The sequence below is a fragment of the Lepus europaeus genome, chromosome 10, assembly GCF_033115175.1.
Source record: "Lepus europaeus isolate LE1 chromosome 10, mLepTim1.pri, whole genome shotgun sequence".
In the NCBI taxonomy this organism is placed as follows: Eukaryota; Metazoa; Chordata; class Mammalia; order Lagomorpha; family Leporidae; genus Lepus; species Lepus europaeus.
In genome coordinates, this window is record NC_084836.1 from 111003539 (window position 1) to 111029456 (window position 25918).

General features: G+C 57.7%; 1 protein-coding gene across 5 annotated transcripts; it reads left to right on the forward strand.

Moving 5' to 3' along the window:
- The first annotated feature begins 535 nt into the window (after nt 1-535).
- HNF4A (hepatocyte nuclear factor 4 alpha) lies at nt 536-25494 on the forward strand. 5 transcript variants are annotated; one of them, XM_062204236.1, is made up of 11 exons: nt 536-733; nt 4333-4507; nt 5560-5654; nt 10743-10849; nt 11580-11735; nt 14906-14993; nt 15846-16001; nt 18083-18319; nt 18774-18923; nt 21403-21555; nt 22389-25494. In XM_062204236.1, the coding sequence occupies exons 1-11, from the start codon at nt 619-621 to the stop codon at nt 22529-22531; spliced, it is 1575 nt and encodes a 524-aa protein (XP_062060220.1). In that variant the 5' UTR covers nt 536-618; the 3' UTR covers nt 22532-25494. The 5 variants fall into 5 exon arrangements, with proteins under 5 accessions (XP_062060220.1, XP_062060221.1, XP_062060223.1 ...); XM_062204237.1 differs by having other exon boundaries at nt 21403-21525; XM_062204238.1 differs by lacking the exon at nt 536-733 and adding an exon at nt 2387-2466.
- Nucleotides 25495-25918: the final 424 nt, after the last annotated feature.

A 25918-nucleotide genomic window follows, 5' to 3' on the forward strand; every position in this document is an offset into this window, starting at 1 on the left:
CCAGCCGCAGTGAGACCCCAGGGGGCAGGGGGAGGGGAGCTACAGGTGGCCCTGGCCCTGACAAGCTTCCGGCCCATTCTGAAGGAAGATCGGAAGGCTGGGTGGCCGGCTGGTGTGCTCGCCGCTTTATCTTGGCCGGCGCCTAGAGGCTAGAAGCCGGCCATCTAGCTGTTACTGAGTCAGGGCACCTTGGAGGTGGACTGCCAGTACCCAATTTGGGGTGACCACGGCTTGGGAGGGTGGCCGCCTTGCAGGCTGGAGAACTGACTGTTGTTGAGTTGGGGCCCCAACAGTTGTCATTAGCACCCCGGGCGTCAGTCAGAAAGCAACAAACAGCCAAATCTCTGCCGCACTGCCCAGTCTCTCCCCCAGCCGGCCACTGGGCCGTCGATTAACCATTAACCCCCACCCCTCCCCGCCAGAGCCTCCGCCCCACCAGAGGCTAGGCCCAGACTCCCGCAGATCCTCCCAGAGGGCGGCTTGGACAGCAGGGAGGCTGAGAGGGCCCCTGGGAGGAGGCAGTGGGAGGGCGGAGGGCGGGGGGCCGGGCTCGCCTGGAGCCTTCGGGGTGGGCACCCTGGGCAGGGCAGGTGGCCGAGGCGTGGAGGCAGGGGGAGAATGCGCCTCTCCAAAACCCTGGTCGACATGGACATGGCCGACTACAGCGCTGCACTGGACCCGGCCTACACCACCCTGGAATTTGAGAACGTGCAGGTGTTGGCGATGGGCAATGGTAGGTGGGGGCAGGTGCACCCAGGTGTGCCCAGGTGCGGGAGTGGCACTTTGGCCCTCAACTCGGGGGTGGGAGGAGAATGATAGAAAATGGTAGGCTGGTCCTAAGGGCTCACACAGGTGTTGGCAGGTACAGCAGCCAAAGGCATTGTGGGAAAGGGAAGCCCATCAAGGGCGAATTTCCAGCCAAAGTAGATCCCAGGTCTTTCCCTCAGGCCCTTCCGGTCCCCGCTGGCTCCCGGCTGCTCTGCCGGGGGTCACGGGGACAGAGGCACAATGGTGAGCTGCCTGTTGGCATCCGGCTCCAGCAATGCAGCCCAGCATAGCCCTTTCTTGGCCCCTATGGGCGTAGGTGCAGAGAGATGGAGAGGTATGTCCTTGCCCTTGTCCCCAGACGGTGGTGGGAGGCACACCTGCCCTCGGGGTGTCTCGGAGCCCCCATGAGGAATTGGAGTTTAGGAAAAGGGCTCTGCTAACGAAGGGGCTGACAGCTGCGTGCACTGTGCGTGTGTGCGCCGGTGTACTATCACATATGTCCATGTAAGTGCGTGTAAGGCCGCGTGCTGCACGGGCAAACGTGTGCCTGTGCGGATACATGTGCCTGTTCATGTTCCTTCGCGCACGTGTGCTCTCTCTCCAGTTGTACTTGTTCAATGGTGGATCTGTGTGTGTGCATTTCTCCTTGGGCTGCCCACATCTTGCTCATGTGTGGGAGTGCTGTGAATGTGTGTGTGTGTGTGGATATTTGTACACACGTGCCGTGAGTGTGGGTCATGGACGGAATAGGCTTGTGGATGTGGGCACAATGTGTGCCCTGTGCTTTCTGGATGGGCATCCCCGTGGGCACCTCGCCGGGTGCCTGTGTTGGTGCCTGCTGTGTGTACAGCTCCCTGTCCTGGGGGCCAGCACTGGGCTGTCCACAGTTCTGCAGAACCCAAGGGAAGGCTTTTGACATTGCCATCGGCCAAGCGAGATTCCCACCAGCTGCGTGTCTGCTTGTCTCAGCCGCCTGTGTCCATTCCGCCATGGCTGGTGGCACATCTGTTGGGGTGGACCGTTCTCCACAAGGCAGAGGGGGAGGGGTGAGGCCTGGAAGCCAGGAAGCTCCTGGTGGGGGAAGGGCCCTCACGGGGGCCGAGGTCAGCCTGCCACCCGCCTTGCTCCCATGGCTCGGAGCCACACGCTGGTGTCAGGAGGCCTGGAAAGCTTGCGGTCGGCTCAGCTCAGAAGAGCAGACAACGGCCAGGCCCTGCTCCTGGCCCGGGTCAGCGTGGCTGCTGCTCCCCCGCCCCCACACTGTGCACCGCGTCACTTCCTCTCTCGGCCCCTGCTGTCTTCTGCAGCAAGGACTTCGTGACCCAGGCCTGCTGGTTGGCTGCTTTTACAAGTGTCCTGGGATCACATGAGGGGTGTCCTGTGACCCTGCAGGGACAGTGTGTGCTGCCACCCTCCCTGGCCGCCGCCCAGCCCCAGGCTGCTCCCTGGGGCCGGCCTTGTCATCACTTAGAGCCCTGGAACCCTGGGCTCCTGAGGCAGAGGCCAGACCCCCCACCTAGGGGTCCCGAAGATGGGACACTTATGGTGCCGGGGCCAGAAAGATCTGGGCTCCAGTCTGGCGTCGATCCTTCCTGCCATTTTCCTCTCTGAGCCTCAGTCTTCTTATCTACCAAATGGGGGTGAAAGCACACCTGGTTCCCAGGGCCAACCAGGGGAGAAGTCGGAGATGGCGCCTGAGTGAGTCACCCCAGGCTTGGAGCAGCTGTGGGAAGGGTTTGTGGAGAGTGGGGGCCGTGCGAAGGCGTCCCCCAGAGCGTTTCGTGTACATGTGGGGCTCAGAAGCTCCAAGGATGACTCCACTCCCACCCACCCTCAAATTCCGCAGCAGCAACAAGGACCCTGCAGACGCCCCAACACGCGGAGCGTGGCCAGAGCGTGCCTGGGCCTTCAACGCAGCTCTGTGTTATCACGGACAAGCCCCTTGTCCTCCCTGAGCTCCCTGCCTCTCGCCTGGACAATGGGTGACCCGCTGGCCTCGGTGGGCACAGCACCCAGCCCATCCCACCCAGGGCAGGGGAGCTCCCTCCCCAGCCTCTGCCTGGATGCCTGGGAGATGTGGGGTCAGCTCTGCCCAGGGGTCAGGGGTGGAGAGGCAGAGGGAGAAAGGGCATGGATGCGGCTTAACAATTATCCCCGTCTCCAGGAATTATTCACCCAGTGGAGGGGCCGGGCTCTGGGCACACTCGGAGCCTTAGCAGGTGTTAAGCTAGGGACCACAGGAAGGAGAGGTGCTGGGGGCTGGGTGCTGGCATCGTGTCACCCATACCAAGGCACTGCTTGCTGTGTGGCAAGCGTGAGGAGAGGGTAGAGAGGGGGGGGGAGGGGACAGAGGAGAGAGGGAGAAGGAGAGGGAGAGGGAGAGGAGGCCTTTCATCCACTGGTTTATTCCCCAAGTGGCCACAATAGCCAGAGCTGGGCTGATCCGAAGCCAGGATTCAGGAGCCTCCTTCCAGGTCTCCCACATGGGTGATAGGGGCCCAAGCACTTGGGCCATCTTCTGCTGCTTTCCCAGGCGCATTAGTGGGGAGCGGGATTGGAAGTGGAGCAGCCGGGACTCAAACCAGTGCCCACATGGGATGCCGGCACTACAGGCGGTGGCTTCACCCTCTGGTTCTTAGCTGCACATCCCTTAGGAGTCCAGGGTCTGAGGCAGGGGTCTGAGGAAACACGTGTGTGTGGACTCTGCGTGGTGTGCACCTTCTCCAGAGGGCTTACCCTGGGTGGAAGATTTGCTGGCCAGAAAGGGACTTCAGCTGCTGAAAGTGTTGTGAAAATTTAAAAACAAACAGCCAGGCCAGCCCAACTGCTCCCTTTGACAGCTGGGGAAACTGAGGCCCACATACAGGTGACTTAGTGGTGGCATTGGCACGAGGGAGCCCTGTTGCCCAAAGGGAGCTGTCCGCGGCCACCAGCCTTGCCTCCCTGTTCGCACATCTGTGTAGCTGCCCCGCTGGTCTCTGAGACAGGAAGTCTTCGGGAGGGGTGTCCAGCACCTTGTGGGGTTGGCTGGGGCTGTGGGCTCACACGGGGGTTGCCAGGTACAGCGGCCAGAGGCATTGTGGGAAAGGGAAGAATTTCCAGCCACAGTGGATCCCAGGTCTTGCCCCCAGCCAAGGGTTTGTTCTTGTTGCCTGTCTTCCCTGCTCCCAAGGAGTCCGCTGAAGACCCCAGCCTGGTCACCCAGTGAGAAGTGAGCGACAGGACTCCTTCCACGAGGGAGCTGGGGGTGTGCTTGTCCCTTCCGCAGCTCCTTCTGCCCAACAAGGCGTCCACAAGGTCGCATGCGCCCCAGGAGGTGGCCAGGTTTCCACACCTTCCCGGGGAAGCTGGGCCACCAGCCTCTAGGGCAGGGAGAAGCAGCCCAGCACGGAAGACTTCGAAGTCAGCGTTACAGCCGTGCCACGTCACAGTGCAAAAGGCGGCCATGGTGGGAGGGAGAGCACGCCCCCTGGTCTGGCCGAGGCCCGGCACAGTGCCCGCAAAGTGGGAGAGGGTTTCTGATGTCTTGTACCTCCTGAGACCTCTGCCTTCTCTCCTGTACAGACACATCCCCATCAGAAGGCGCCAACCTCAACGCACCCAACAGCCTGGGTGTCAGCGCCCTGTGTGCCATCTGTGGGGACAGGGCCACGGGCAAGCACTACGGCGCCTCCAGCTGTGATGGCTGCAAGGGCTTCTTCCGCAGGAGCGTGAGGAAGAACCACATGTACTCCTGCAGGTGAGCTTCCCCCCTTGGGCCTCAGTTTCTCCAGCTTAGGGAATGGACATACATGGGCTCAATTCCCTCTGGGGTCTGTCTTCTCTCTGAGTGGCTTCGAGAGGCATGCAGCCTTCAAGGCCTTCAAGGCTCTCTGATTTCTTGGGCCTCGTGAGTCCATCTCTCCTGGGAACCCCATGCAGTGATCCCAAAGCTGCCAGCTGCCCTTCACTGAGCGTGGACCTCTGCCAGGCCCCACGCCAAGTCTCTGGGCGCCTATAATTATTTGCCCCACTTAGCTGTGGGGAGCCACGAGGCCTAGCAGCGAGCCCAGCCTGGGACAAGTGGGAATGAGCTCCATGCCTTTCCACCTGCCCAGGGGCTCCCCAAGCCGTAGGCACCCCCTCTTTCAAATGCACCTTCCGCTCTGCTCTGGGTAACGACAATGGTGCACCTACTCCAGCTACCCATGGTGAGCCCTTGCCCAGTGTACATGCTGTGCCGAGCCCATCTGTGACTGTCACCTGTCACACCCCTCTGTGGTGGCCACGCTTATAATTCCCATCTTATGGATGAGGAAGCTGTGGCCGGGAGGGCTGGGAACTCAGCCCAGGTCACACCACTTGAATCAACATTGGAGTCAGGGCTACTCCTCTGGGCCCCACCCCAACTTCTGTATGGCACTGCTGTCTCCTAACCCCATCCAGAGAGAGGCTGCGTGGCCCGAGGATGGACTTGGAGCCAGAACCAGGAGCCTGCTGAGGGCCCTGGGCTCCTTTAGCATGTGTCCGGATTGGCAGTGCCCTGGTACTCCAGGAGCTAAGCTTCCTGGCTCACTTGTCCCTCCAACCGGCTGAGTGACCCGAGGCCACGTGTTGCCTCTCTGAGCCCTGGTTTCCTCGTGGTTAGCAGGACAGGTGGGACTCTCTGGGGCCCCCTGCAGCTGCTGGTGGGTTAGCAGGAGTACCCCCGGGTATGCAGGTGTAGGCAAGGAGGCCGGGGGCCTCGCTCAGTCCTGAGAGGGGGTCTGGAGGCTGTGTCTTCTCCATCCAACCATCCAAAGCCCTCCCCAGATTTAGCCGGCAGTGCGTGGTGGACAAAGACAAGAGGAACCAGTGCCGCTACTGCAGGCTCAAGAAGTGCTTCCGGGCTGGCATGAAGAAGGAAGGTGAGCCTCAGCCTCCCCCACTGCCCCGCCCATGCCCACGCCCACGCCCACACCGCCCACAGCCATTTACAACTGGAGCTGTACTTTATGGCTCGGCCACAGGCCCCTGGGTGACTGGCTAATGGCTGAAGGGAGGGAGGGCCTGCAGATCTGGCCATGGGGAGCGGCTGGGCTGGGTCTTGAGAACGATTCGGCGAGATAAGCTCCCACTCTCAGCTCCTCGGGCTCCCAGCAGCCACCCCCTCTCCCCCACCAGCCTGCCTGCGCCACCCCAAGGCAGGCAACAGGGGTCTCTTCTTCATCTGGCCGTGGGAGCTTTAGGAACTGGGTGGAGTGTGACATTGCAAGCATCCCCATGCTTACCCCGGCCGTCACAGATGGGACCGGCCTGGCAGCGGCAGGTGCACCGCGTTCCTTCGTCCCTGTGTGTCAGGTCACCACCAAAGCTTTCACATTCTAGAAAGCGGGAACAAGGTGTCAGGCTCGCTCTGTCTGGCTGAGGATGGGACAGTGGGAGACAGCTTTTGTGAGGTCTGTTTCCAGCAGGTGCATCCCCGGGCTGAGCCTCCTCTGCCTTTGAGAGTTCAGTTCGTTCTCACGACTCGCTGCGGGGCAGCCGGAATTCTCTCCGGTCCCTGCTTGTCGTGGAGGAGGGAACTGAGGCCCTCAAAGGACAGGCCGCTGGTCCAGGGCCCATGGGAAGGGCTGAGGCTGGAACCCTGAGTTCCTTGCTGCCCGGAGAACAGCTCCGTGCTGCCCACTGTGTGCCCTGCACACCCCGGGAGCGTTCAGAGCGGTTTCCAGCCCACGCTCTGGAAGCACAAATCCTCGCTTCTTTTCAGAGTAACCCAAGTTCATTTGCAAATCTTTTCGTTTCCTTCTCTCCTCTGCTCACCCTTCCTGGTGCTGAGATGAGCCTTGACCCTCACTAACAGCCGGCCTTTGTGCTGTACCGGCCAAGCCTCAGTCCGGTCCCGCACAAATACCCCCCCCCCCCCCCCGACCCCAGCCCAGCCCGGAAGCAGGAGCCTGGGACCCAGCCTCCTCCCCGCCAACCAAGGAGGCAGAGGAGGAGGAGGAGGAAGAAGGCAAGCACAGTTTGGCAGCCTCCCCCGAACCCTTCTCTGCCTCTCAGCTCCTGCTTTCTTTGCCACCTCTCTCAGACACATTTTTTTTTTAAATTTATTTACTTATAAGGTAGAGGGGGGGAGAGGCAGAGGGAGAGAGAGGGAGAGAGAAGGAAAGGGAGGGAGGGGGAGAGGGAGAAGGAGAGGAAGAGAGAGGGAGAGGGAGGGAGAGGGAGGGGGAGAGGGAGGGGGAGAGGGAAAGGAAGAGAGAGGGAGGGAGAGAAAGAAGGAGGGGAAAGGGGAGGGGGGAGAGGGAGAGAGAGAGAGAGAGGAAGAGAGAAAGAGAGAGAGGTATTCCATTTGCCAGTTCACTCCCCAAATGACCATAATGTCCGGGATTGGGCCAGGCCAAAGCCAGGAGCCTGGAGCTCCATCTGGGTTTCCCACGTGGGTGCAGGGGCCTACGCACTTGGACTAGCTTCCACTGCTTTCCCAGGTGCATTAGCAGGGAGCTTGATCAGAAGTGGAACAGCCAGGACTCGAACCTGTGCTCTGATATGGGATGCTGGCAGCACAGGCGGCCACATAACCTGCAGTGGCACAATGCTGGCTCCCAAAACACCTTCTGTGCCTCACCCCTGCAGGGCCTCAGTCTGAGCGCATGAGTTCTGTTGGAAAACCAGAGCCTGCTGATGTTTATGAAGGAGTGCGTGGTCTCCAAGGCCCCCCTCCTGCTCCACACACCAGGACCCCAGTGCCCAGTCCTCAGGGGTCCTCCACGTGGAGGCGGAGCTTTCTCCAATCGCCAACCCCCCTCCTCTTCCCTACCCACTTTCCTATGGGGCTGAGCCTCTCGCACCCACTCGCACGTCCAAGTTCAGAACCACTTTGTAGCATGGGAAATGTTCTGAATGGGGATGTGATGTGTGATGGACAGCGGAAGACACACAAAAGATTGCGACCTGCGACCTAAGGGCCTACGTCCTGTGGTTCTCACAGGGAGGGCTAAGGTGACGCAGGAGTCAGCCACTGTGCTCAGGAACCCTGGGGCTGTCTCCACAGCACCTGCAGCCGTTCGGTCTGCTTGTTTTACGCACTTTGGTTTGGACACAGAGCATCCAGATGTTGTCCCGTGGGCACTGGGTTTGGGAGACCAAGGCTCTCATGTTGAACTTGTGGGCTTTGTGACGGGCAGGTGGGAGAGGGACGGGCAGCCCACCTGAGCAGATGGCCACCTACCTAGGCTGGTCCTGCGTGTGGCCAGTCCTTGTTAAACTTGCAGAGTCATTGTCACCAGTGCGACTTTAGAGGACTTTCTGCCCCTCCGTGGCTCTCACTTTCCTACCCCTAAAAGGGAGGGTTAGGTAATGATGCCTGCCCACTCCATAGGTCTGGCCGTGCTGCCAAGGACCTACCTGGGCGCACCTGTCCACACCACCCACAGTGTGTGTGCGTGTTTGTCCCCCAGTCCTCCACCAAGCTGAGGTACAGCCAGCAGGGCCCCAGCGCCTGGAAGGGGAGTGAGCCCCAGGCACTGGGCCCTGGCTCAGCCCCGAGAAGAGCCGTTTGCTTCTTGGTGTAGGGAGGCTGGAGAGTGTGCACTAGTAAAAGGCCGGGGCTCCCACACAAGCCTGGATTAATGGGAAGGCAGCCACTGGGTCGCTTTGAGGAAGGGCCAAGGTAGTACCGTGTTCTGTGGCCGCCGTGCTGAAGCCCTGGGAAGTTAGATTCTCACTGGCTCTAAGTCCTCCAGGGCCCGCCCCCCCCCCCCCCCCCCCAGCCTGATGGGAAATTGCCAGAGCCAAGCAAACCTGTCCGTGGGAGCCTTTCTGGTCAGGAGAGGGGCACAGGTGTTCGTGTCTTTCTCTCGGTGGCCTTGGGAGCAGCTGGGGACTGAAACCCAAAAGGACCAGAAAGTGTGAGCTGCAAGCGTAGGATTTACGGACCAGCTGGGGCTGTGAGACGTCATCGACTCTCCCCTCTCCCCACTCTACAGAGAGGGAGACTGAGGCCAGAGAGGCCATGTGATGAGTCAGAGGTGGAGTGCAGGCCCCCAGAGCTGGGCAGGCACCAGGGGACTGAACTTGAGCGATTGGTGTGGGGGGCATCTTGTGGTCTAGACCCCTGCACCGTTCTCTCAACTGCAGGGAAGGGCCCTAAATCACAGGCCATAGGGGGTTCCCCGAGGGCAAATCCTGGGGTCCCTGAGCCCAACAGCCAGCAGCCACCTCTGACCTCTAACCCGAGGCCAGGCAGACACCTGCCGGGCCTCAGCTGTCAGTCCGGGACCGAGATCCAGGTTCTAGTGTCCAAACCCCAGGCCAGAGAGCAGAGCAGGTGGTGCAGGGTGGGGGGAGGTGGTGGGAGCTTCTGATGGGCCCCGCCCCCACCCCCACCCAGGGGTTCCCTGGGAAGACAGGCTCATCTCCTGCCTCTGCCCAGCTGGTTAATATTCAATAGAAGTTACATTAGGTCCCCGACCCTGCTAATACTGAGCAAACATTTGGAAAACATCATTCCGTGACTGGGCTCGCGCCGGGCCTGATAACGCCGGCCTAGCCTTGAGCTGACGGCAGCTCCTTCCCTCCGCCCACCTCCGCCACCAGATCCCTGGTGGGTGCAGGCAGCCGGCAAGCCCTACTGCCAGGGCCCAGACATGGCCTGTGGGCTCTGGAGGAGATCTCCCACCCTGGGATCCTGCCAGCTTTCGTGTAGACTAGCTGTTTGTTTTGGGGTGTTTTGTTTTGTTTTGTTTTGTTTTGTTTGACAGGCAGAGTTAGTGAGAGAGGGAGACAGAGAGAAAGATCTTCCTTCTGTTGGTTCACCCCCCCAAAAGGCCGCCAAGGCCAGCGCTGCGCCAATCCGAAGCCAGGAGCCAGGTGCTTCTTCCTGGTCTCCCACACAGGTGCAGGGCCCAAGGACCTGGGCCATCCTCCACTGCCTTTCCAGGCCACAGCAGAGAGCTGGACTGGAAGAGGAGCAACTGGGACTAGAACCCGGTGCCCATGTGGGATGCCGGCACCACAGGTGGAGGATTAATCAAGTGAGCCATGGTGCTGGACCCCTAGACTGGCTGGTTTTACACTCGGATTTAACCGCATTTGAAATTGGCAGAAGGTCGAGGAGCTGGGGGTTGGGGCGAGCAGGCGTGGGCAGGATGCTGGGAAGACACAGAGCCTGTCTCACCCTGCATCTTCTTGCACCCGCTCAACAAACATTTAATGAGCACCTGCTGTGCCCCAGGCTCTGTCCTAGGTGCCAGGGCTTCAGCAGTGAGCAAGGTGGATGAAGGGCTGGCTTTCTGGAGCTTTCCATCTCCATTGGGAGACAGAGAGTAGAGAAATCGCCTGATAATTCTGCAATAAATGCCTTGAAGAAAAATAAAGGGGGGGATGGCCGGAGAGGGTGTCTGAGAGAGCGACATTCGCACAGCGACATGCGTGATGGGAAGCAGCAGCAAGCCCTGTGCGAGGGGACAGGGAGGCGGCCTGCCCCTGCTCTCTCTAGAAGGTCAGCCCAGATGGGACCCTGGCCCCTGCTGATGGGCAAGGCCTCAGGGCGGGTGCGTCCCCTGGTCCAAGGCCTCCACCCCCTGTGCAGGAATCCCTGGGCCAGTTCTGTGTCGCCAGAGCCATTCATTTGGAAAGAGACTCATTTTAGAATCAGAGCTTGAAGACCTGTAGCCTGGTCAGAGGCCCTGGAATCCACCTCCAGGGCTGTGGGGCCGTCTCTGACCTGCTTGCCACCAGTGATGGGTGGGCCCCTCCCTCAGGGTGTCTGGAAAGTTCTTCCACAAGCTGAGTTAGACTCCCTCCTCACCACTTCCCCCAGCTAGTCTGGGCTCTGTCCTCCGGGCTGCCTCCCCCTACTCCTGCCTCTAACTGTGCCTCCTTCGCTCCAGGACAGCCTGAGGTGTCTCCTCCTGGGTCCGGCTCTCTTCTTGCACCTCGTCTGCACCTGCCGGTGCCAGGCCACTCCCTGTCCCCTCCCTGCCCCCTCACCTCCCTCTGCCTCTTCACAGCCGTCCAGAATGAGCGAGACCGCATCAGCACTCGGAGATCCAGCTACGAGGACAGCAGCCTGCCCTCCATCAACGCGCTCCTGCAGGCGGAGCTCCTATCCCAGCAGGTACCGGGGGCCGCCCCCACCCCGCCACCCCCACTAGGGACCCCCCCAGCAGGTACTGGGGGCCGCCCCCACTCTGCCACCCCCGCCAGGGACCCCCACACAGCAGAGGAGTCTCTCCCCCTCCTCTCTGTCCTCCCCAGCCAGGTCCTGGGCCAGCACACAGAAGGAACCCCAGCTACCCCAGAGGGGAAGCCAAGTCCAGTGTTGCACAGCCACTTCAGTAGCAAAGACGGAATTCGAACCCAGCACTCTGGGGGTCTTTCTAGTTCATATGACTGCCTACGTTCCACAGGCCACACAGGGGCTCTGCTCTTACAGGGGCCTGAGATCAGCCTGGCCGGGAGACCCCGGAGGAATGTTCTAAAGGGCACAGGAAGCAAACGGGCGCTCAGCCAACCCTTTGCTGTGTGGCTCTGGGCACATCACAGCCTGCTCTGGGCCGTGGTGGCTTCATCCATCAGATGAAGATGACGGCTTTTGCTCTGCTGTTCCTCGAGGGCCGAGGAGTCCTGGGGGCTCTAAGGAGCTGGCAGTGGAGGGGGCAGAGGGCACAAATGCCCAGGGGGAGCCCTCGCCCTCCCGTCTGCCCCCTTCCTCTGACGGCTGCTCAGAGCTCGGAGGACCCGCAGTCCAGCTTCTTCCAGACATGGAGGCTTTCCAGGGAGGGGCTCCATGCTGGCGACAGAGCGTAGAGGGGCCCGGCCCCCCAGCATCTCCCCGTCTCGCACAGATCACCTCCCCCGTCTCCGGCATCAACGGCGACATCCGCGCGAAGAAGATCGCCAGCATTGCGGACGTGTGCGAGTCCATGAAGGAGCAGCTGCTGGTGCTCGTGGAGTGGGCCAAGTACATCCCGGCTTTCTGTGAGCTCCCCCTGGACGACCAGGTGAGGGCGATGGGGACGGGGCCCTGCCGGCCCCCCTGGGCCTTGGACCTGTGTGCCCGGAACTGCAGAATCACTTTGCAAATATTAGCTCACTTAAGCCTTCCAGGACTCTAGGAGGCAGGTACTGTCATTCCCATCTTGCAGGTGTGGAAACTGGGGCCCAGAGAGGTTAAGTAACTCGCTCAAGGTCACACAGCCAGAATCCAAGACAGCAGGGATTAGGACCAGACAGGAGAGCTCCAAAGTCCAAGCTCCTAACCCATGCCCACGCGGCTCTCCTGGGAGGGAGAATGCTGGACAAGGACTAGGGCCAGGGATCAGGAGACTCGAGCTTAAACTCTGGCCCTAAGACTTGTTCCCTAGGTGACCCTGGATAAATCACTTCCTGTCTCTGAGCCTCCTTTCTCTGCGAAGTGGGAATGATCATATCCCCTTCAGAGTGCTTTGGGGGCATTGAGCACATTGCTAGGACAGTGAAAAGCCTCACGACCGAGCACCTACAGGCGGCTGGCCTGCACAGATGTGTTCCCTCCCTGGGAGAGGGGAGCAGGGCCGGGCCACCCTCCCAGCTTTGGAGGGAGCTCCCAGTGTGCCTGCACAAGAGGTGGGCGGGGCAGCTAGATCTTAGCGCTTTGGAGAAGCCGGTGGCCCAGCAGCTGCTCCGTGTCATGGGAGCTGGACCAGCCTTGTGCCCCATGGTGGGACGCTCTGTGAACCCACAGGGGTTGGATCCCTCGCTCGGTCCGCAGAGTGGTGGGGCAGGGATCTTGTCCAAGCTGCCCCTGCCCTCTCCCCTGCCCCTGTGCTCAGGTCCCCCCTGCTGGAGGGTCTGCATTAATGTTTAATCTCTCCTGTTCCTTCCCAGGGCTCAGCAGGACAACAGGACACCCCCAAGCTGGGCAATTGCTAACCTCGATTTCCCACCCAAACCTCCCTGGCCAGGGCTCAGAGCATTCTCAGAGGGCAGTGATGGGTGGCCGGTAACACAAGACAATCATTAACTGTCCCCCCTCCCCGCCCTGCCGCCTGCCCACCCCCAGAACAGCCGCCATGTCACAGGGTTGAACCTGGGAACCCACTGGAGGTACATGCAGAGCCCATCTTGGCTGGTGGGGGTGAGGCACACCTGGGAGACTTGGGAGCCTCATCCTCCAAAGCACAGCCCAGTCTGGCAAAATTGTCCCAGGAACCAGCTTCCAAGTTGGCTCGCTTCTTGATTTGTTTTGGACATCAATCCACTGAGGCCCAAGAGGCAGGATACCATTACATAAGGGGACTGAAGCCTCGAAAGGAGGAAAGTGACAGGCCTGAAGGCACGGGCAAGCTGGCCCCAGAGCCAGGATTCACACCAGGCCCTCTCTCTGGCACTTGGAGAGCCGCTGGGGCAACCGGGGGAACCTTGCACAGCGCCCGGCATCCAGCAGGTGCCCGGGAATGAGCACCCTTCGTGCGGGCCACCAGGATCTCACCTCCATGGCTGCGGCCCATTGTTCCTCTTTCTGCCTCCCTTATGAGGTTCTAACCGTGGGGGGGCAGAAGGCGTGAGACACACGGATGCAAAGACATCTGATCATTTCTTCCTTCAAATGAATATGCATTGGGTGCTTTAAAAAAATTTATTTACAAGAAAGTCAGAGTTCCAGAGAGAGAGAAAGAGACAGGGCAGGGTGGGGGGGGGGGGGGATGGAAAGAGAGTGAGAGCGAGAGCAAGAACGAGAGAGCTCCCATCTGCTGGTTTACTCTCAGATGGCCACAACAGCTGGGGCTGAGCCCAGAACTCCATCCGGGTCTCCCATGTGGGTGCAGGGGCCCGAGCACTTGGGCCATCCTCTGCTGCTTTCCCAGGCGCATTAGCAGGGAACTGGATTAGAAGTAGAGCAGCCAGGACTCGAACATGGGATGCCCACATTGTGGGCAGGTGGCTTTATGTGCTACGCTACAGCGCCGGCCCCGTAGCGCGTGCTTTCTCTACCAGGTATCTGCCAGGCCTCAGACAAGTCCACCCCGCTGGGGAGGCAGCTCCTGCGACTCTGCAGCCGAGTTGCTCTTCCCCACACAGCCTCGCCTTCCTCCCTTCCTGTTCGGTCCGCTCTCCTCCACTTGTTTCCTGGTCCGTTCTCTGTCCTCCCACAGAAGGGGCGTTCTGTGAAGCTGGAGCCCTTGTCTCTCTCCACCACGGTGTCCCCGTTGTCTGAAAGCGTAACTGGCGCTTGGCAGGCTTGTGAATGCCATAGCTGAAGGAGCGAACGTCAGATGAGTGAGGGGAAGGAAGCTTGTTAACCCTTGGCTGGGTTTGCTACGGGGCCACAGGCTCCCTAACCTGACCTCGCAGACAGGGTCCGGAGGCTACGGGCTTGGTGGTCCTGTGGGCAGCAGCCCACCCTGGGTCCTCCCACGAGCGCTGAGGCAGATGGCCCTGAAAGGGCGGGCGGTGGCTTCCGCAAGCTGTACCCCCACCTCCGACTCAGTCTGCACGGCTGCCTGTCCCCCGCCTGTCCCCCACCGAGGACCAGGCTCCGCCTTTGCCTTGAACAGGGCCAGCCTGAGATCCCAGATCCTCATCTGAGGTCTTGCCGTGTTCTCTCCACTCCTAGAATCTTACAGAGTCGGGTGTGTGTGTGGCAGGGTGGGGCGGGGGCTCACGGTGACCCCCATACACCTGCACTCCAGAATCCCTGGGGAGCTTGTTGAATGCAGATTCCCTGGGTCCGGCCCTCACCCCCGGATTCCGAACCTCTGCTAGTAGGGCCTAAGAATCTGAGTTTTCCTAATACACCCCTCATATTTCTCCATGGGGGGGTCTATGGGCTGGAGTTTGGGCCATCGGTGTCAGTACTCTGGGGGCTCACAGGCCTATGGGAGAATCTGACGGGCACCTCGGAGCCGCCATCCTGAAGCAAGCACACTCAGAATGTTGCTCGCAGTTTCACCAGGCATGCAGGGAGAGCGACTGGCCCAAGGACACAGCAGTTCAAGGGCAGGGTCGGCGCGAGGTCTCCCAGCTCTGCGAGCGGGTTCTTTCCCCGTCCAGGTTTCTGCCGAGTCTTTTCCAGGTCCCTGGGTCTGCCAGTTCCGGGACTTGCCCATCTTACTGTGGCTCAGGCAGAGGAAGGTGGACGGAGCCTTAAGCGGACTTGCAGATGCCAGACACCATCTCTCTCCTCTTCCAGGTAGCCCTGCTCAGAGCCCACGCCGGTGAGCACCTGCTGCTCGGAGCCACCAAGCGATCCATGGTGTTCAAGGACGTGCTGCTCCTGGGTGAGGAGGCCGCCTGTCCCGGCCAGGGCTTGGGGTGGGGGTGGGGGTGCTCAGCAGAAAGACTCCCATGGTGGCGGGCAGGGACCAGGCAGAAGGACTGAGAATGGCCCTGCCCTGGGGCTTGCCACTGGAGGACTCCAGAACTCAGGTCTCAGCTGGATGCAAGAAATAGGACTGCAACAGACAGAATCCCCTGGGCATTCGAGTGAGAACGCACTCTGGGTCGTCCCTGGAATTACACCTGCACTCTGGTGTTCTTCTGGAGTGGGTGCAAGAGGTAGCCAGGGATGGCGCAGACCCCAGTCCATGTGCCCTGTGCCCCATGACGTAGTTAGTGTTTCAAATGCTATGCAGCCTCCACTCGATGCTAACTTTGCATACTACTTGACAAACCTTGCCTCTTTTCCTACAGCAGCCCAGGTGGGGAAGTCTTATTACTTACCCCATCTTACAGATGGCAAGACTGAGGCATAGAGAGGTTAAGTAACTTACCCAGAATACACCCTGCTGTAAATGGCAGAGCCATTGAACGAGGGCAGTCCAGTCCTAGAACCTGGTCCCTTAACCTTGATGCTTGCGTGCCTCCCGTGTGGCCCTTGAACGTCATCCACCTTGTGAGTCATGTTGGGAAATGGACCCTGAGTCATGTCAGAGGAGTCCTAGAAAGCCAACCTCCAAGCCCAGGCTGATGATTTTGGGCAATTTACCCTCTTGGGCCTCGCCTTCCTCATCTGTAAAATGGGCGTGAAATCTGCACAGATCTCTTTGGGTGGGCACCGACTACACCAAATCTAGAGCAGAGGGGTCAACCAAGATCTCTGTCCCATCCCGTCTCCCTCCCCAACCGCCCAGGCAACGACTACATCATCCCTCGGCACTGCCCGGAGCTGGCGGAGATGAGCCGGGTGTCCATGCGCATTCTCGATGAGTTGGTGCTGCCCTTCCAGGAGCTACAGATAGACGACAATGAGTATGCCTGCCTCAAAGCCATCATCTTCTTCGACCCAGGTGCACCCCCACCCCTGCCCCGTCCCTGATGCTCCAGTGCCTCTGCCAGACCTCAGCCAGTTCCCAGCCTCATCTCATTGTCATGACAACCAGGAGAGGTTTTCCTTATCAACTCTGTTTAAAGACTTATTTTTATTTATTTAAAAGAGTTACAGAGAAAGGTAGAGACATAGAGAGAGGTCTTCTATCCGCTGGTTCACTCCCCAGGTGACCGCAAGTGCCGGAGCTGCACTGATGCGAAGCCAGGAGCCAGGAGTTTCTTCCGGGTCTCCCATGTGGGTGCAGGGGCCCAAGCACTTGGGCCATCTTCTACTGCTTTCCCAGCCAGAGAGCTGGATCGGAAGTGGGCAGCAGCCTTGGCCACTCTGACTGGATGCACCTCCTATGTCTCGACTCCTCCGCCTCCAGTAGCACTTTTCCTCTTGTGAATGCTGAGGATTTTGCTCTTCACCGCCCGCCCCGCCTGTTCTCCGCCATCCTCCCAGTTCAGTTAATTTTGGGTTATTTTATGCTTCTCTTGATTACCTTTGCAACTTTCAGTTATGTGCTTTTTTTTTTTTTTTTTTTTTTTAGAAGTCTATTTATCTATTTGAGAGTCGTGGGCACACAGAGTCACTCCCCAACTACACGCAGTAGTTAAGACTGGGTTAGGAGGGCTGGTGCTTGTGGTGTGTCAGGTAAAGCCGCCGCCTGCAGTGCTGGCATCCCATATGGGTGCTGGTTCGAGTCCCAGCTGCTCCTCTTCCGATCCAGCTCTCTGCTATGGCCTGGGAAAGCAGTAGAAGATGGTCCAAGTCCTTGGGCCCTGCACCCATGTGGGAGACCCAGAAGAACTCCAGGGTCCAACAGCGCTGCTCTGTCCGTTGTGGCCACTTTGGGGAGAGAACCAGCAGTTGGAAGACCTCTTTCTCCCTCTGCCTCTGCCTCTGTAACTCTGCCTTTCAAATAAATAAATAAATCTTAAAAAAAAAAAAAAAAAAAGACTGAGCTAGGGCCAAAGCCAGGAGCTGAGGATAATATCCAGGTCTCCCACGTGGGTGGCAGGGACCCGATCACTTAAGCCATCACCACTGCCTCCCAGGGTCTGCGTTAGCAGGAAGCTGGAGTCAGGAGCCAGAGCCAGGAATCGAACCCAGGCCCTCAGATGTGAGACTCGGCATCTCAGCCAGTAGCCCAAACACCTGTCCCCAGTTATGTGCTTTGATGCACTTTTTCTTGTCTTGCCACCTGTGGCCTTCAGTGTGCTGAGAGCCGTCCCTAGGGCCAGGGCCCTGAATGCACAGAGCTCATCTCTAGGAATCATAGCAATGAAGAAGATGACCCCCACTTACCACTGAATGCTCGCTAATGCATCACTTTATTTTATTTTTTTAAAGATTTTATTTATTTATTTCAGAGGTAGAGTTACAGAGAGAGAGGTCTTTCATCCGCTGATTCACTCCCCAGATGGCTACAATGGCCAGAGCTGTGCTGATCCAAAGCCAAGAGCCAGGAGCTTCTTCTGGGTCTCCCAAGCGGGTGCAGGGGCCCAAGCACTTGGGCCATCTTCTACTGCTTTCCCAGGCCATGGCAGAAAGCTGGACTGGAAGTGAAGTAGCTGGGACTTGAACTGGTGCCCATGTGGGATGCCAGCCCCACAGGCAGAGGCCCAGCCTACTACGCCACAGCACCATCCCATAATGCACCACTTTAAACACTTTATGTGGATTAGTTTACAACAAGATACCTGTGAGGGAGGAATTATTTGATCCCCATTTTACAGATAAGGAAAGTAAGGCACAGGGAGATTGATTGCCTTGCCCAAGGTCATACCACCAGGAAACGGCAGAGCTTGAATGTGAACTTCTGGCTCTCCATCAATCTCTACCTATCTATAGTCAAGCCCATGTCTTACCTACCAGAGTTTAGGAAGCCATGCTGTGCTTGCACACTCTGCTTGCTGAGACTCTGAGCTCCGGTCTAGGGCTGCTGAAGGCTCCCAAGTGACCTCAGGCCACCAGGGGTCCCTGTCTGGGCCCCAAGAGTCCGGGAACATGGGGGCTCTGACTCCCCAGTGCTCCTGACACGCCCTCCTGTTGCAGACGCCAAGGGGCTGAGTGACCCAGGCAAGATCAAGCGGCTGCGGTCACAGGTGCAGGTGAGCCTGGAGGACTACATCAACGACCGCCAGTATGACTCGCGCGGCCGCTTTGGCGAGCTGCTGCTGCTGCTGCCCACCCTGCAGAGCATCACCTGGCAAATGATCGAGCAGATCCAGTTCATCAAGCTCTTCGGCATGGCCAAGATTGACAACCTACTGCAGGAGATGCTGCTAGGAGGTCCGTCCTGGCCCCGATGGGGATGGGAGTGGGGCTGGGGCTGGGGAGGGGGAAGGGGCCCCTCCTGGGAGACCAGCCTCACCTGCGCTCCCTTGGCAGCATCATCATTGCCTCACTGTGTGGCTCTGGGAAACTTGCTGAACCTGTCGTGCCCTAGTTTCTCCATCAGAAAAATGGGAGCAGGGGCAATGGTCCTCGTGTGCAGGCACTGAGCCTAGCCCGTGCCAGGCACTGTATCTGGTGCTGGAGACTTAACAAGGAACAACATCTTTGCCTCCTGGATGTTGTATGTGTGCATGCGCAGGTGAGTGTGTGTGTGTGTGTGTGTGTAGAAAGGGTCCTGGGAACAGACAATAAACAAATATAGAATAAAGAAGACAATTACAGATTTTGAAACAAACATGTAATATGGTAGAGGTCTTTTTCCTTAAATATGTATTTATTTATTTGACAGGCGGAGTTACAGAGAGAGAGAGAGGGAGAGATAGAGAGATAGAGAGAGAGAGAGATCTTCCATCTGCTGGTTCGCTCCCCAAATGGCCACAATGGCCTGGGCTGTGCCAGGCTGAAGTCAGGAGCCAGGAGCTTCTTCCAGGTCTCCCAGGTGGGTGGCAGGGTCCCAAGCACTTGGGCTGTCTTCCGATGCATTAGCAGGGAACTGGATTGGACGTGGAGCAGCAGGGACTCGAACAGGTACCCATTTGGGATGCCAGCATTGCAGGAGGCTGCTTGACCCTCGACATCACAATGTTGGCTGTGGTAGAATTTTAAAAGCAGGCCTTAAAGGTTGGCCACAGGAGGTTTCCCTGAAGGTTGACTTTTGTGCTAGGACCTGATGTAAAACCAGATTTAAAAGCCAAAAGAAGAACGTACCAAGCAGAAGTGGCTAGTTCAAGGTTGTGGGGCAGGAGAAGTGTGTGTCTGGAAAGGACAAGCTGTGAGGTGGGACAGCTGGATGAGATGAAGGTGTAGATTGGGCAGAAACCAGATCACAAGCATATGGCTTTGTAGGCCATGGACTGTGGTCTCATGACAACTACAGTAAGTAGAGTGGGAATCAGCCAACCACTCTGACTGCTGGGTAGATAGTGACTTGTGGGAAGGGTACAGAGTGGAGCAAAAGACCCCTCAGAAGGCTACTACCTCTGCTCGTGGGAAGCCCCGGAGGCTGGGGCTGTGGGCGTGCAATGGGCAGATGCTCTTGGTCATCTGTTGGAGGGAGAATCCTAACCACTTATCAACTGGATGTGGGGAGGAAGAACCAAGGATTAAGTGTAGGCTTTTGCCTTGAACAGCAGAAGCGGTGCTAGAGTAACTTTCCAAGACGAGGAGGACAGAAGAAATGGCTTGAGGCTGGGCATGGGGAGGTGGTGAGGGAGACCACAGAGATGGCCTTGGACCTTGGTTACCTGTGGGATGACTCTCTCTACCCAGGCTGAGTTATCAAGGAGGCACTTGAATGCACAAGTCAGTTGCTCAAACATGCAACTCTGTGAAGTTCCAGCATCCAGGAGTCAGATAAAGAGCAGGTGCCCTGGAAGGCAATGGAGGAAGACAAGCCAGCGGGAGAGGAGCAAACCTGGGGAGTTGCAGAATCTAGGAGCAGAGCAAGGTTTACATTCTACAAATGGAGAGATAGAGAGGAATGGATGGAGAGGTGGAGGGGGTAGAGGAAGAAGGAGGTGTCCATGGGACTGGCAACAGGGAAGCTCTTGGCAACTGCGCTGACAGTGGTGTCATATGGCCATGGAAATGCAGACCAGGTTGGAATGGTTACAGAGTGAGAAGGAAGGTGCAGACAAGGAGCTGGAGTAGACAGCCCTGGAAACATTTTGCTAGGAAGAGGAGCTAGGAGGGAGTTGAGGATGGCCAGAAGGGAGTGACTCTACTGATGGACCATGGAATTGCAGCCAGACTCAAACCGAAATGAAGATGGGGTGATGGGTGGTGACGAGCAGAGGTGAGTGAAGAACGTTTGCAGTGACAGTCCTAGATTAAGTGAGCTGGGTGGATAGGAGGCGAAATCAAAGTGAGGATGCTCAAACTCAAGGCTTTGGCAGTGACACTGTTCCTGGAGATGACATGGCCAAAGGCAAGGCGTCTCAGCTTCAGCACTGTTGATATTTGGGACCAGACAATTCTTCGTTATTGGGAGGGAGGGACTGTCCTGTGCATGGTTTAACTGCATCTCTGGCTTCTACCCACGAGATGTTAATAGCACCTCCCAAGTGGTCACAGCCAAAAACTGTGTTCAGGTCTAATGAAATCATCCCAGGTGGAGAGCCAGTGTCATGTGGCTCACTTCATCCTCACCTTGACTCTGAACATGGGTTATGGCGAGTCAGGTGTCCGTGAGACCAGGATCAGGAGCTTATGGTCTGTTGCCAGATGAACTTGGATAAGCTCATCTCCCTTTGCTTGTTAGCTCACCTGTTAAAGAACAGGGTAATGATGGTGCCCACTCTGTAGGATTTTTGTGAGGATTGGATTATGTAAAACATGAAAAGTACAATAAAAAGAAGTCCTAGGCATGTGATAGGTGCTCAGTAATTGTTGGTTATCACAGAAACAGCTGGACTTTAGAGGTCTCTTTTTATCTATTTATTTTATTTATTTGAAAGAGTTACAGAGAGGTCTTCTACCTGCTGGTTCACTTCCCAAATGGCCACAATGGCTAGAGCCAGGAGCCTCTTCCGGGTCTCCCACATGGGTGCAGGGGCCCAAGGACCTGGACCATCCTCCACTGCCTTCCCAGGCACATCAGCAGGGAGCTGGATCAGAAGTGGAGCAGCTGGGACTTGAACCCGTGCCCATATGGGATGCCAGCACTGCAGGCTGGGGCTTTAACCTGCTGTGCCACTGCACCAGCCCCCTTTCCTTGTTTCTTTCAAATCACTTTTGTCCTCTTGGTTTTGGGGTCCTCTCCATGCCCCATGAAGCCCAAGTTTACTAACCCAGGAATGGGTACTCAAGATGTTGGATGGACAGGTGATGGGCCACACCTGAAGAAGATGGGGGTGCTTGGGGCCTATAGTTGGTCCCAGCTGAGACTGTACCCTGATTTCTTCCTTTTCTGCCTGCAGGGTCCTCCAGTGATGCACCCCATGCCCACCACCCCCTGCACCCTCACCTGATGCAGGAACACATGGGCACCAACGTCATTGTGGCCAACACGATGCCCACTCACCTCAGCAATGGACAGATGTGTGAGTGGCCCCGGCCCAGGGGGCAGGCAGGTGGGCAACCTGGGCTCTCCCTTGCAATGGGTGAGGATGGGTCCTAGAGTGGGGGCAGGAGAGGGTTAAGGCTAGAAGGCGGCACTGGATACAGCAGATCTCTGTGCTCCAAGTAGGGAAAGGGCAGGCTGATTGGCTGTTGGTTTGGTTTATTCAGTGAGGTGACTGACAACCTCCACTGAGTGAAGCCATCCACTGGGTGAGCGTATTGGGTAGGAATCATGGGAAGAGGCAGTCTGCTCATTAATTATGCATAATGAATAATAATGAATAATAATGAATGCCACTTCATCATCCACTGGCTGATGATAGTTACTGGGAGAGAATTCCATTAGTGACACAGTTCACTAGTGACAATTGTCCATCGAAGTGAAGCTGCCTGGCTGTGTAAGGCCGTCCATTACACGGTTGGAGACAGTGCACCAGATAGGGATGCCCACTGGGTTAGAGGTGAACTCTCCGAAGAATGAGTTCGTCATTGTTGAAAGCCTGTCAAAAATAAGATTAGCGGTGGAAAGAGGCAGTCCCTGAGATGAGATGGCGTTTCACAGAGGTTGTTCTTGGGGTAAGTTGTCCATTGAATGAAGTTGGCCAATTTGGTTAGAGTTAACTCTAAACCTGCAGTGGAGATGAAACCAATTAGTTTCTGCTGCTCATCTCCTAAATATCAAAGAAGTGGTATTTTTAAAGCCAGTGAGCCTTGGGTCTCATGTTAATTTAAGTGTTATCTAGCTTAATGTTCTCAACTTATAGAAGAGGAGACTAAGTCTCAGAGTTTATTTGCTCCCCACAGGCCGGGATCTTGAGCGATCTCTGTCTCTTTGTCCCTCCAGCCACCCCTGAGACTCCACAGCCCTCACCACCAGGCGGTTCAGGGTCCGAGCCCTACAAGCTCCTGCCGGGGGCCATCGCCACAATCGTCAAGCCTCCCTCTGCCATCCCCCAGCCAACCATCACCAAGCAAGAAGTCATCTAGCAAGCAGCCGGGGGTCGGGGGCTCTGCTGGCTCCCCCCAGCCCCCTCAGAGAGTGCCTGGTGATCACCCGGTCACAGCAAAGGGAGGCATGACAGCAGGGCCAGTCCCAGAGCAGTAGGGGAAAAGGCAAAGGGCCCAAGAGTGTGGGCTGAGGGCCACAGCCCATGGCCGCCTTTTAGCACCCGAGCCCTGGATGGTGGGGCTTTGACTTGGGGAGCCCTTAGCTGGAGAGTTCTCTGCTGCCTTGGACAACTTTTCCATGTTGAAGCCACTGCCTTCGCCTTCATCCACACCTCCCCCAGCTTCTTCACCCCCAAAGGTCGGCTGTCCGGGACACTATGGGACCTTGCTCCAGCGCTGCTCCCGCCTCTTCCACCGGCATCTCTGCTCTCCCAGGATGGTCGTGGCATCCAGAAGCAGAGCCCTGTCAGATGGCAGCACCTCGCCCTTCCCCCTTCTGCTGCCCCAACCCCAGATGCCCTCTCCACCCTCCACTGTCACCGGCCTCAGCCATCCTGTCTTCCCCAAAGCCGTCTCTCTGTAAGACTCAGCACCAATTCCCAAGTCATCTCAGGAACATTCCAGAAGCACTGGCTGGGACTCGGCAGAGCACGGGAAACCTGTTGAAAGGCACACACCCTTCTCCTCTTCCAACTGCATGGGCGCTTCCCTTCCCTGGGCTGGGTGGCTGTTTGGAGGGGTGACCACGATAGGCATTCCAGAATGAGAGAACAATCGCAGGATGACGGCCGCAACAGGACCTCAGGGGGAGACCTGGGCGGGGGTTGTGCAGAGACTGCCTTGGGAAAGAGGCACAGGCCTTTGAGGGAGGGGAGGGCTCTGAATGGCAGCGCAGGTGAGACGGGGTATCCCAAGGGAGAGCAGCCTGGGTGAAGGCCTGGCCCCTGAGGCAGGAAGAATGGTGCTACGAGCGGAACAGGCTCTCTGGAGTCCACAGGGCAAGCTGGGGAGCAGGGGGCCTTGAGTGTCGGTCTGAGGCCAGGAGTAGTCAGGGCTGTGCACTGAGCTGGGATTTCAGAAGACGAACATGGCCGTCCTGTGGAGGTTAGAAGGTTGGGGGAAAGCAGGGAGCTCCGGCAGGGTCAGGTGTAACGCCGGTGAGAGCGATGAGGCTTGCAGACACGGAGGAAGGGGTGGGGGAGTCCTTGGGTGGGCTACGAGGCGGGAGCGTCTCCCAGGACTGTCTCCTTGCTCCTAGGCACTGCCTTAGGCAGTTGGCAGGCATCATCGCATTGCATCCTCCCTGTTGGCTAACCACGATTGCAGAAGATGAACCCTTAAGAGGTTAAGTGATCTTTATCGGGGGGGGGGGGGGGGGACTTACACTGTAAGTAGGTGGCTGGGTCAGGACTTGAACTTGGTCCCCCTTGATCGAACAGGGGCGCTCAAAGAGGCTCCTCTGTCCCCCCGTGGTGGAGCTGAGGGTGGAGTTGACTTCTCCATCCCTTCACCAGCCTCAGAAACCAAAAGCTCATTCTTCGCAGGAGCTCCGCCCGCTCCCAGCACGGAGATTGGCTTCAGGCTGCACTTAAACTCACATAGGGTCTAGAATCCTGTTTGCTGCTAAGTAGGAAGGGGAATTCTCGGCTCCTCACCCCTTTGCTGTCTCTCCCCCAAGTCTGGGGGCAGGCAGCAGGGATCTGGTTCCAGCAGGACAGACCCCTGTGGCCCGGCCACCTGTGGGTGGGAGAGTTTGAATGAGTGACAGGGACAAGGTGAGATGGCCTGGGTCTGAGGGATGCTGTGGGGTCTGTGTCATCCAAGGAGCATCCTGGGAGCATCCAGCCCTGGCGCGGAGCAGCTGGCACTTCATTTATGCAGAATCCTGGTGGCTCTGGGGAGTCTGGAAACTGCCACTGGCTGGTGGGCTAACAGGGGTGTGTCCTGAAGCCGGAAGTGTGATGACAAAGGAAATTGAATTCTCAGGTTCTCTCGCCCAGGGGTGCCCCTTCCTAGTGGACGGGGCAGAGTGCCAGGGCCCACCATTCGCCACTGTTACTGTTCGCCAAAGAGGCACGGAGAAGCACTAGGCCGTAGGCTGAAGAGGAATCCACACCCCCAGAGTGGTCAGGAGCGGCCTCCCCAGCTCCGCCGAGCCAGGCTCTGGTCCCAGCAGATGCTTGCTGCTCCCAGCTCAGAGTCGCAGGCCTGCCTCGGCTACCCTCACTCACTCCAGCGCCCCAGGAGTCACAGCCAGCTGGCTCAGACTGGCCTGTGCCCCGCCGGGGAGGCGGGGAACCCACTGCTCACTCTGGTCACCCACTCTTGGGCTCTCCACCTCCTGGCCGCAGTCTTGGAACACGGCTGAGAATTTCCCAGGGGGCAGAGTGGACTGCACAGCAGCCTTCAATGGGTCTGTGCTCCCACTCCACCCTTTCCCGAGAAGTCCATTTCCCGTTGTGAGCTTTATTGCCAGGCAGGAAACAAAACAACGTTTATGGTCTCGTTCCAAGTGGAAGACACCACACTGGAGATTTTTTTTTTTCTGCCTGAGTAGTGGTCCTAACACATAAAACCTGGTGGGCTAACAAAGGGTTGTTGGGGGGAGGGGCAAGCATGGGCACATTAATCTCTCCACCAAGATACCCCCTTCAGGAAGCCCCCAGGAGCTTCTAGAATCCACCCGGCTCCCGTGAGAGTGGACGCAATCAGAAACGAGTGCTCAGTTTCTTGTGCTGCCCAAGCCATTATTTTCCCAGACTTTCCTGTGATCTGCCCTGAGTAAGAAGAACTGTGAAGTCGCCATCAAGCAACTGTGGAAATGCGCTGGTGGCGCCGGGCCGACCTGTGTCTTCCCGTGGCTGTGAATGTCCTCGGGTCCCATGCCGACCCCTGAGCCCCATCACTGCCGCCCAATGGGGCAAAGAAGCAAAAAAGCATTTCTTACTTGTATGTTTTAACAAAGTTTATAAAACAAAATAAATGGCACATATGTTTTCTAAGTCCTTGGACGGGTGTCCGTTCTTGCTTTCAGCTGTTTGTGATTAGGGTGAGGATGGACGATGGTTCGGCGGGGGTGTGAAATGCTTTCACAGCCATCGTTCATGCAGGCATGGGGGTTATCTCCCCTTTATAGATAAGGAAACCGAGGCCCACAGGAAGCAATTTTTCTTGAGATGCAGGAGTGCAACTCACCCTGGTTTCCTGACAGCAAGCACTCCGTACGAGGGGTCTCCAAAAAGTTCGCGGAAGATGAACAGCATGGCACCCAAATACTTATCTTTTAATTCCATTTTTTGTATCCAAAATTTATCTTTTAATTCCATTTTTCACAAACTTTTTGAGTCATCTGGGTATGAGAAAGTGGATCCTCCTGAAGAGGGGAGGGGTGAGTGGACACTCAGGGGTGAGGGCAGGGGACCCCTT

What these genes read in the sequence shown, in the direction of transcription:
- HNF4A (XM_062204236.1), top strand. Translation starts at nt 619, where the DNA reads ATGCGCCTCTCCAAAACCCTGGTCGACATGGACATGGCCGACTACAGC. An exon ending in CGGAGCTCCTATCCCAGCAG is followed by an intron (nt 10,850 to 11,579) that starts GTACCGGGGGCC and finishes CGTCTCGCACAG; the next exon opens with ATCACCTCCCCCGTCTCCGG. An exon ending in CAAGGACGTGCTGCTCCTGG is followed by an intron (nt 14,994 to 15,845) that starts GTGAGGAGGCCG and finishes CCAACCGCCCAG; the next exon opens with GCAACGACTACATCATCCCT.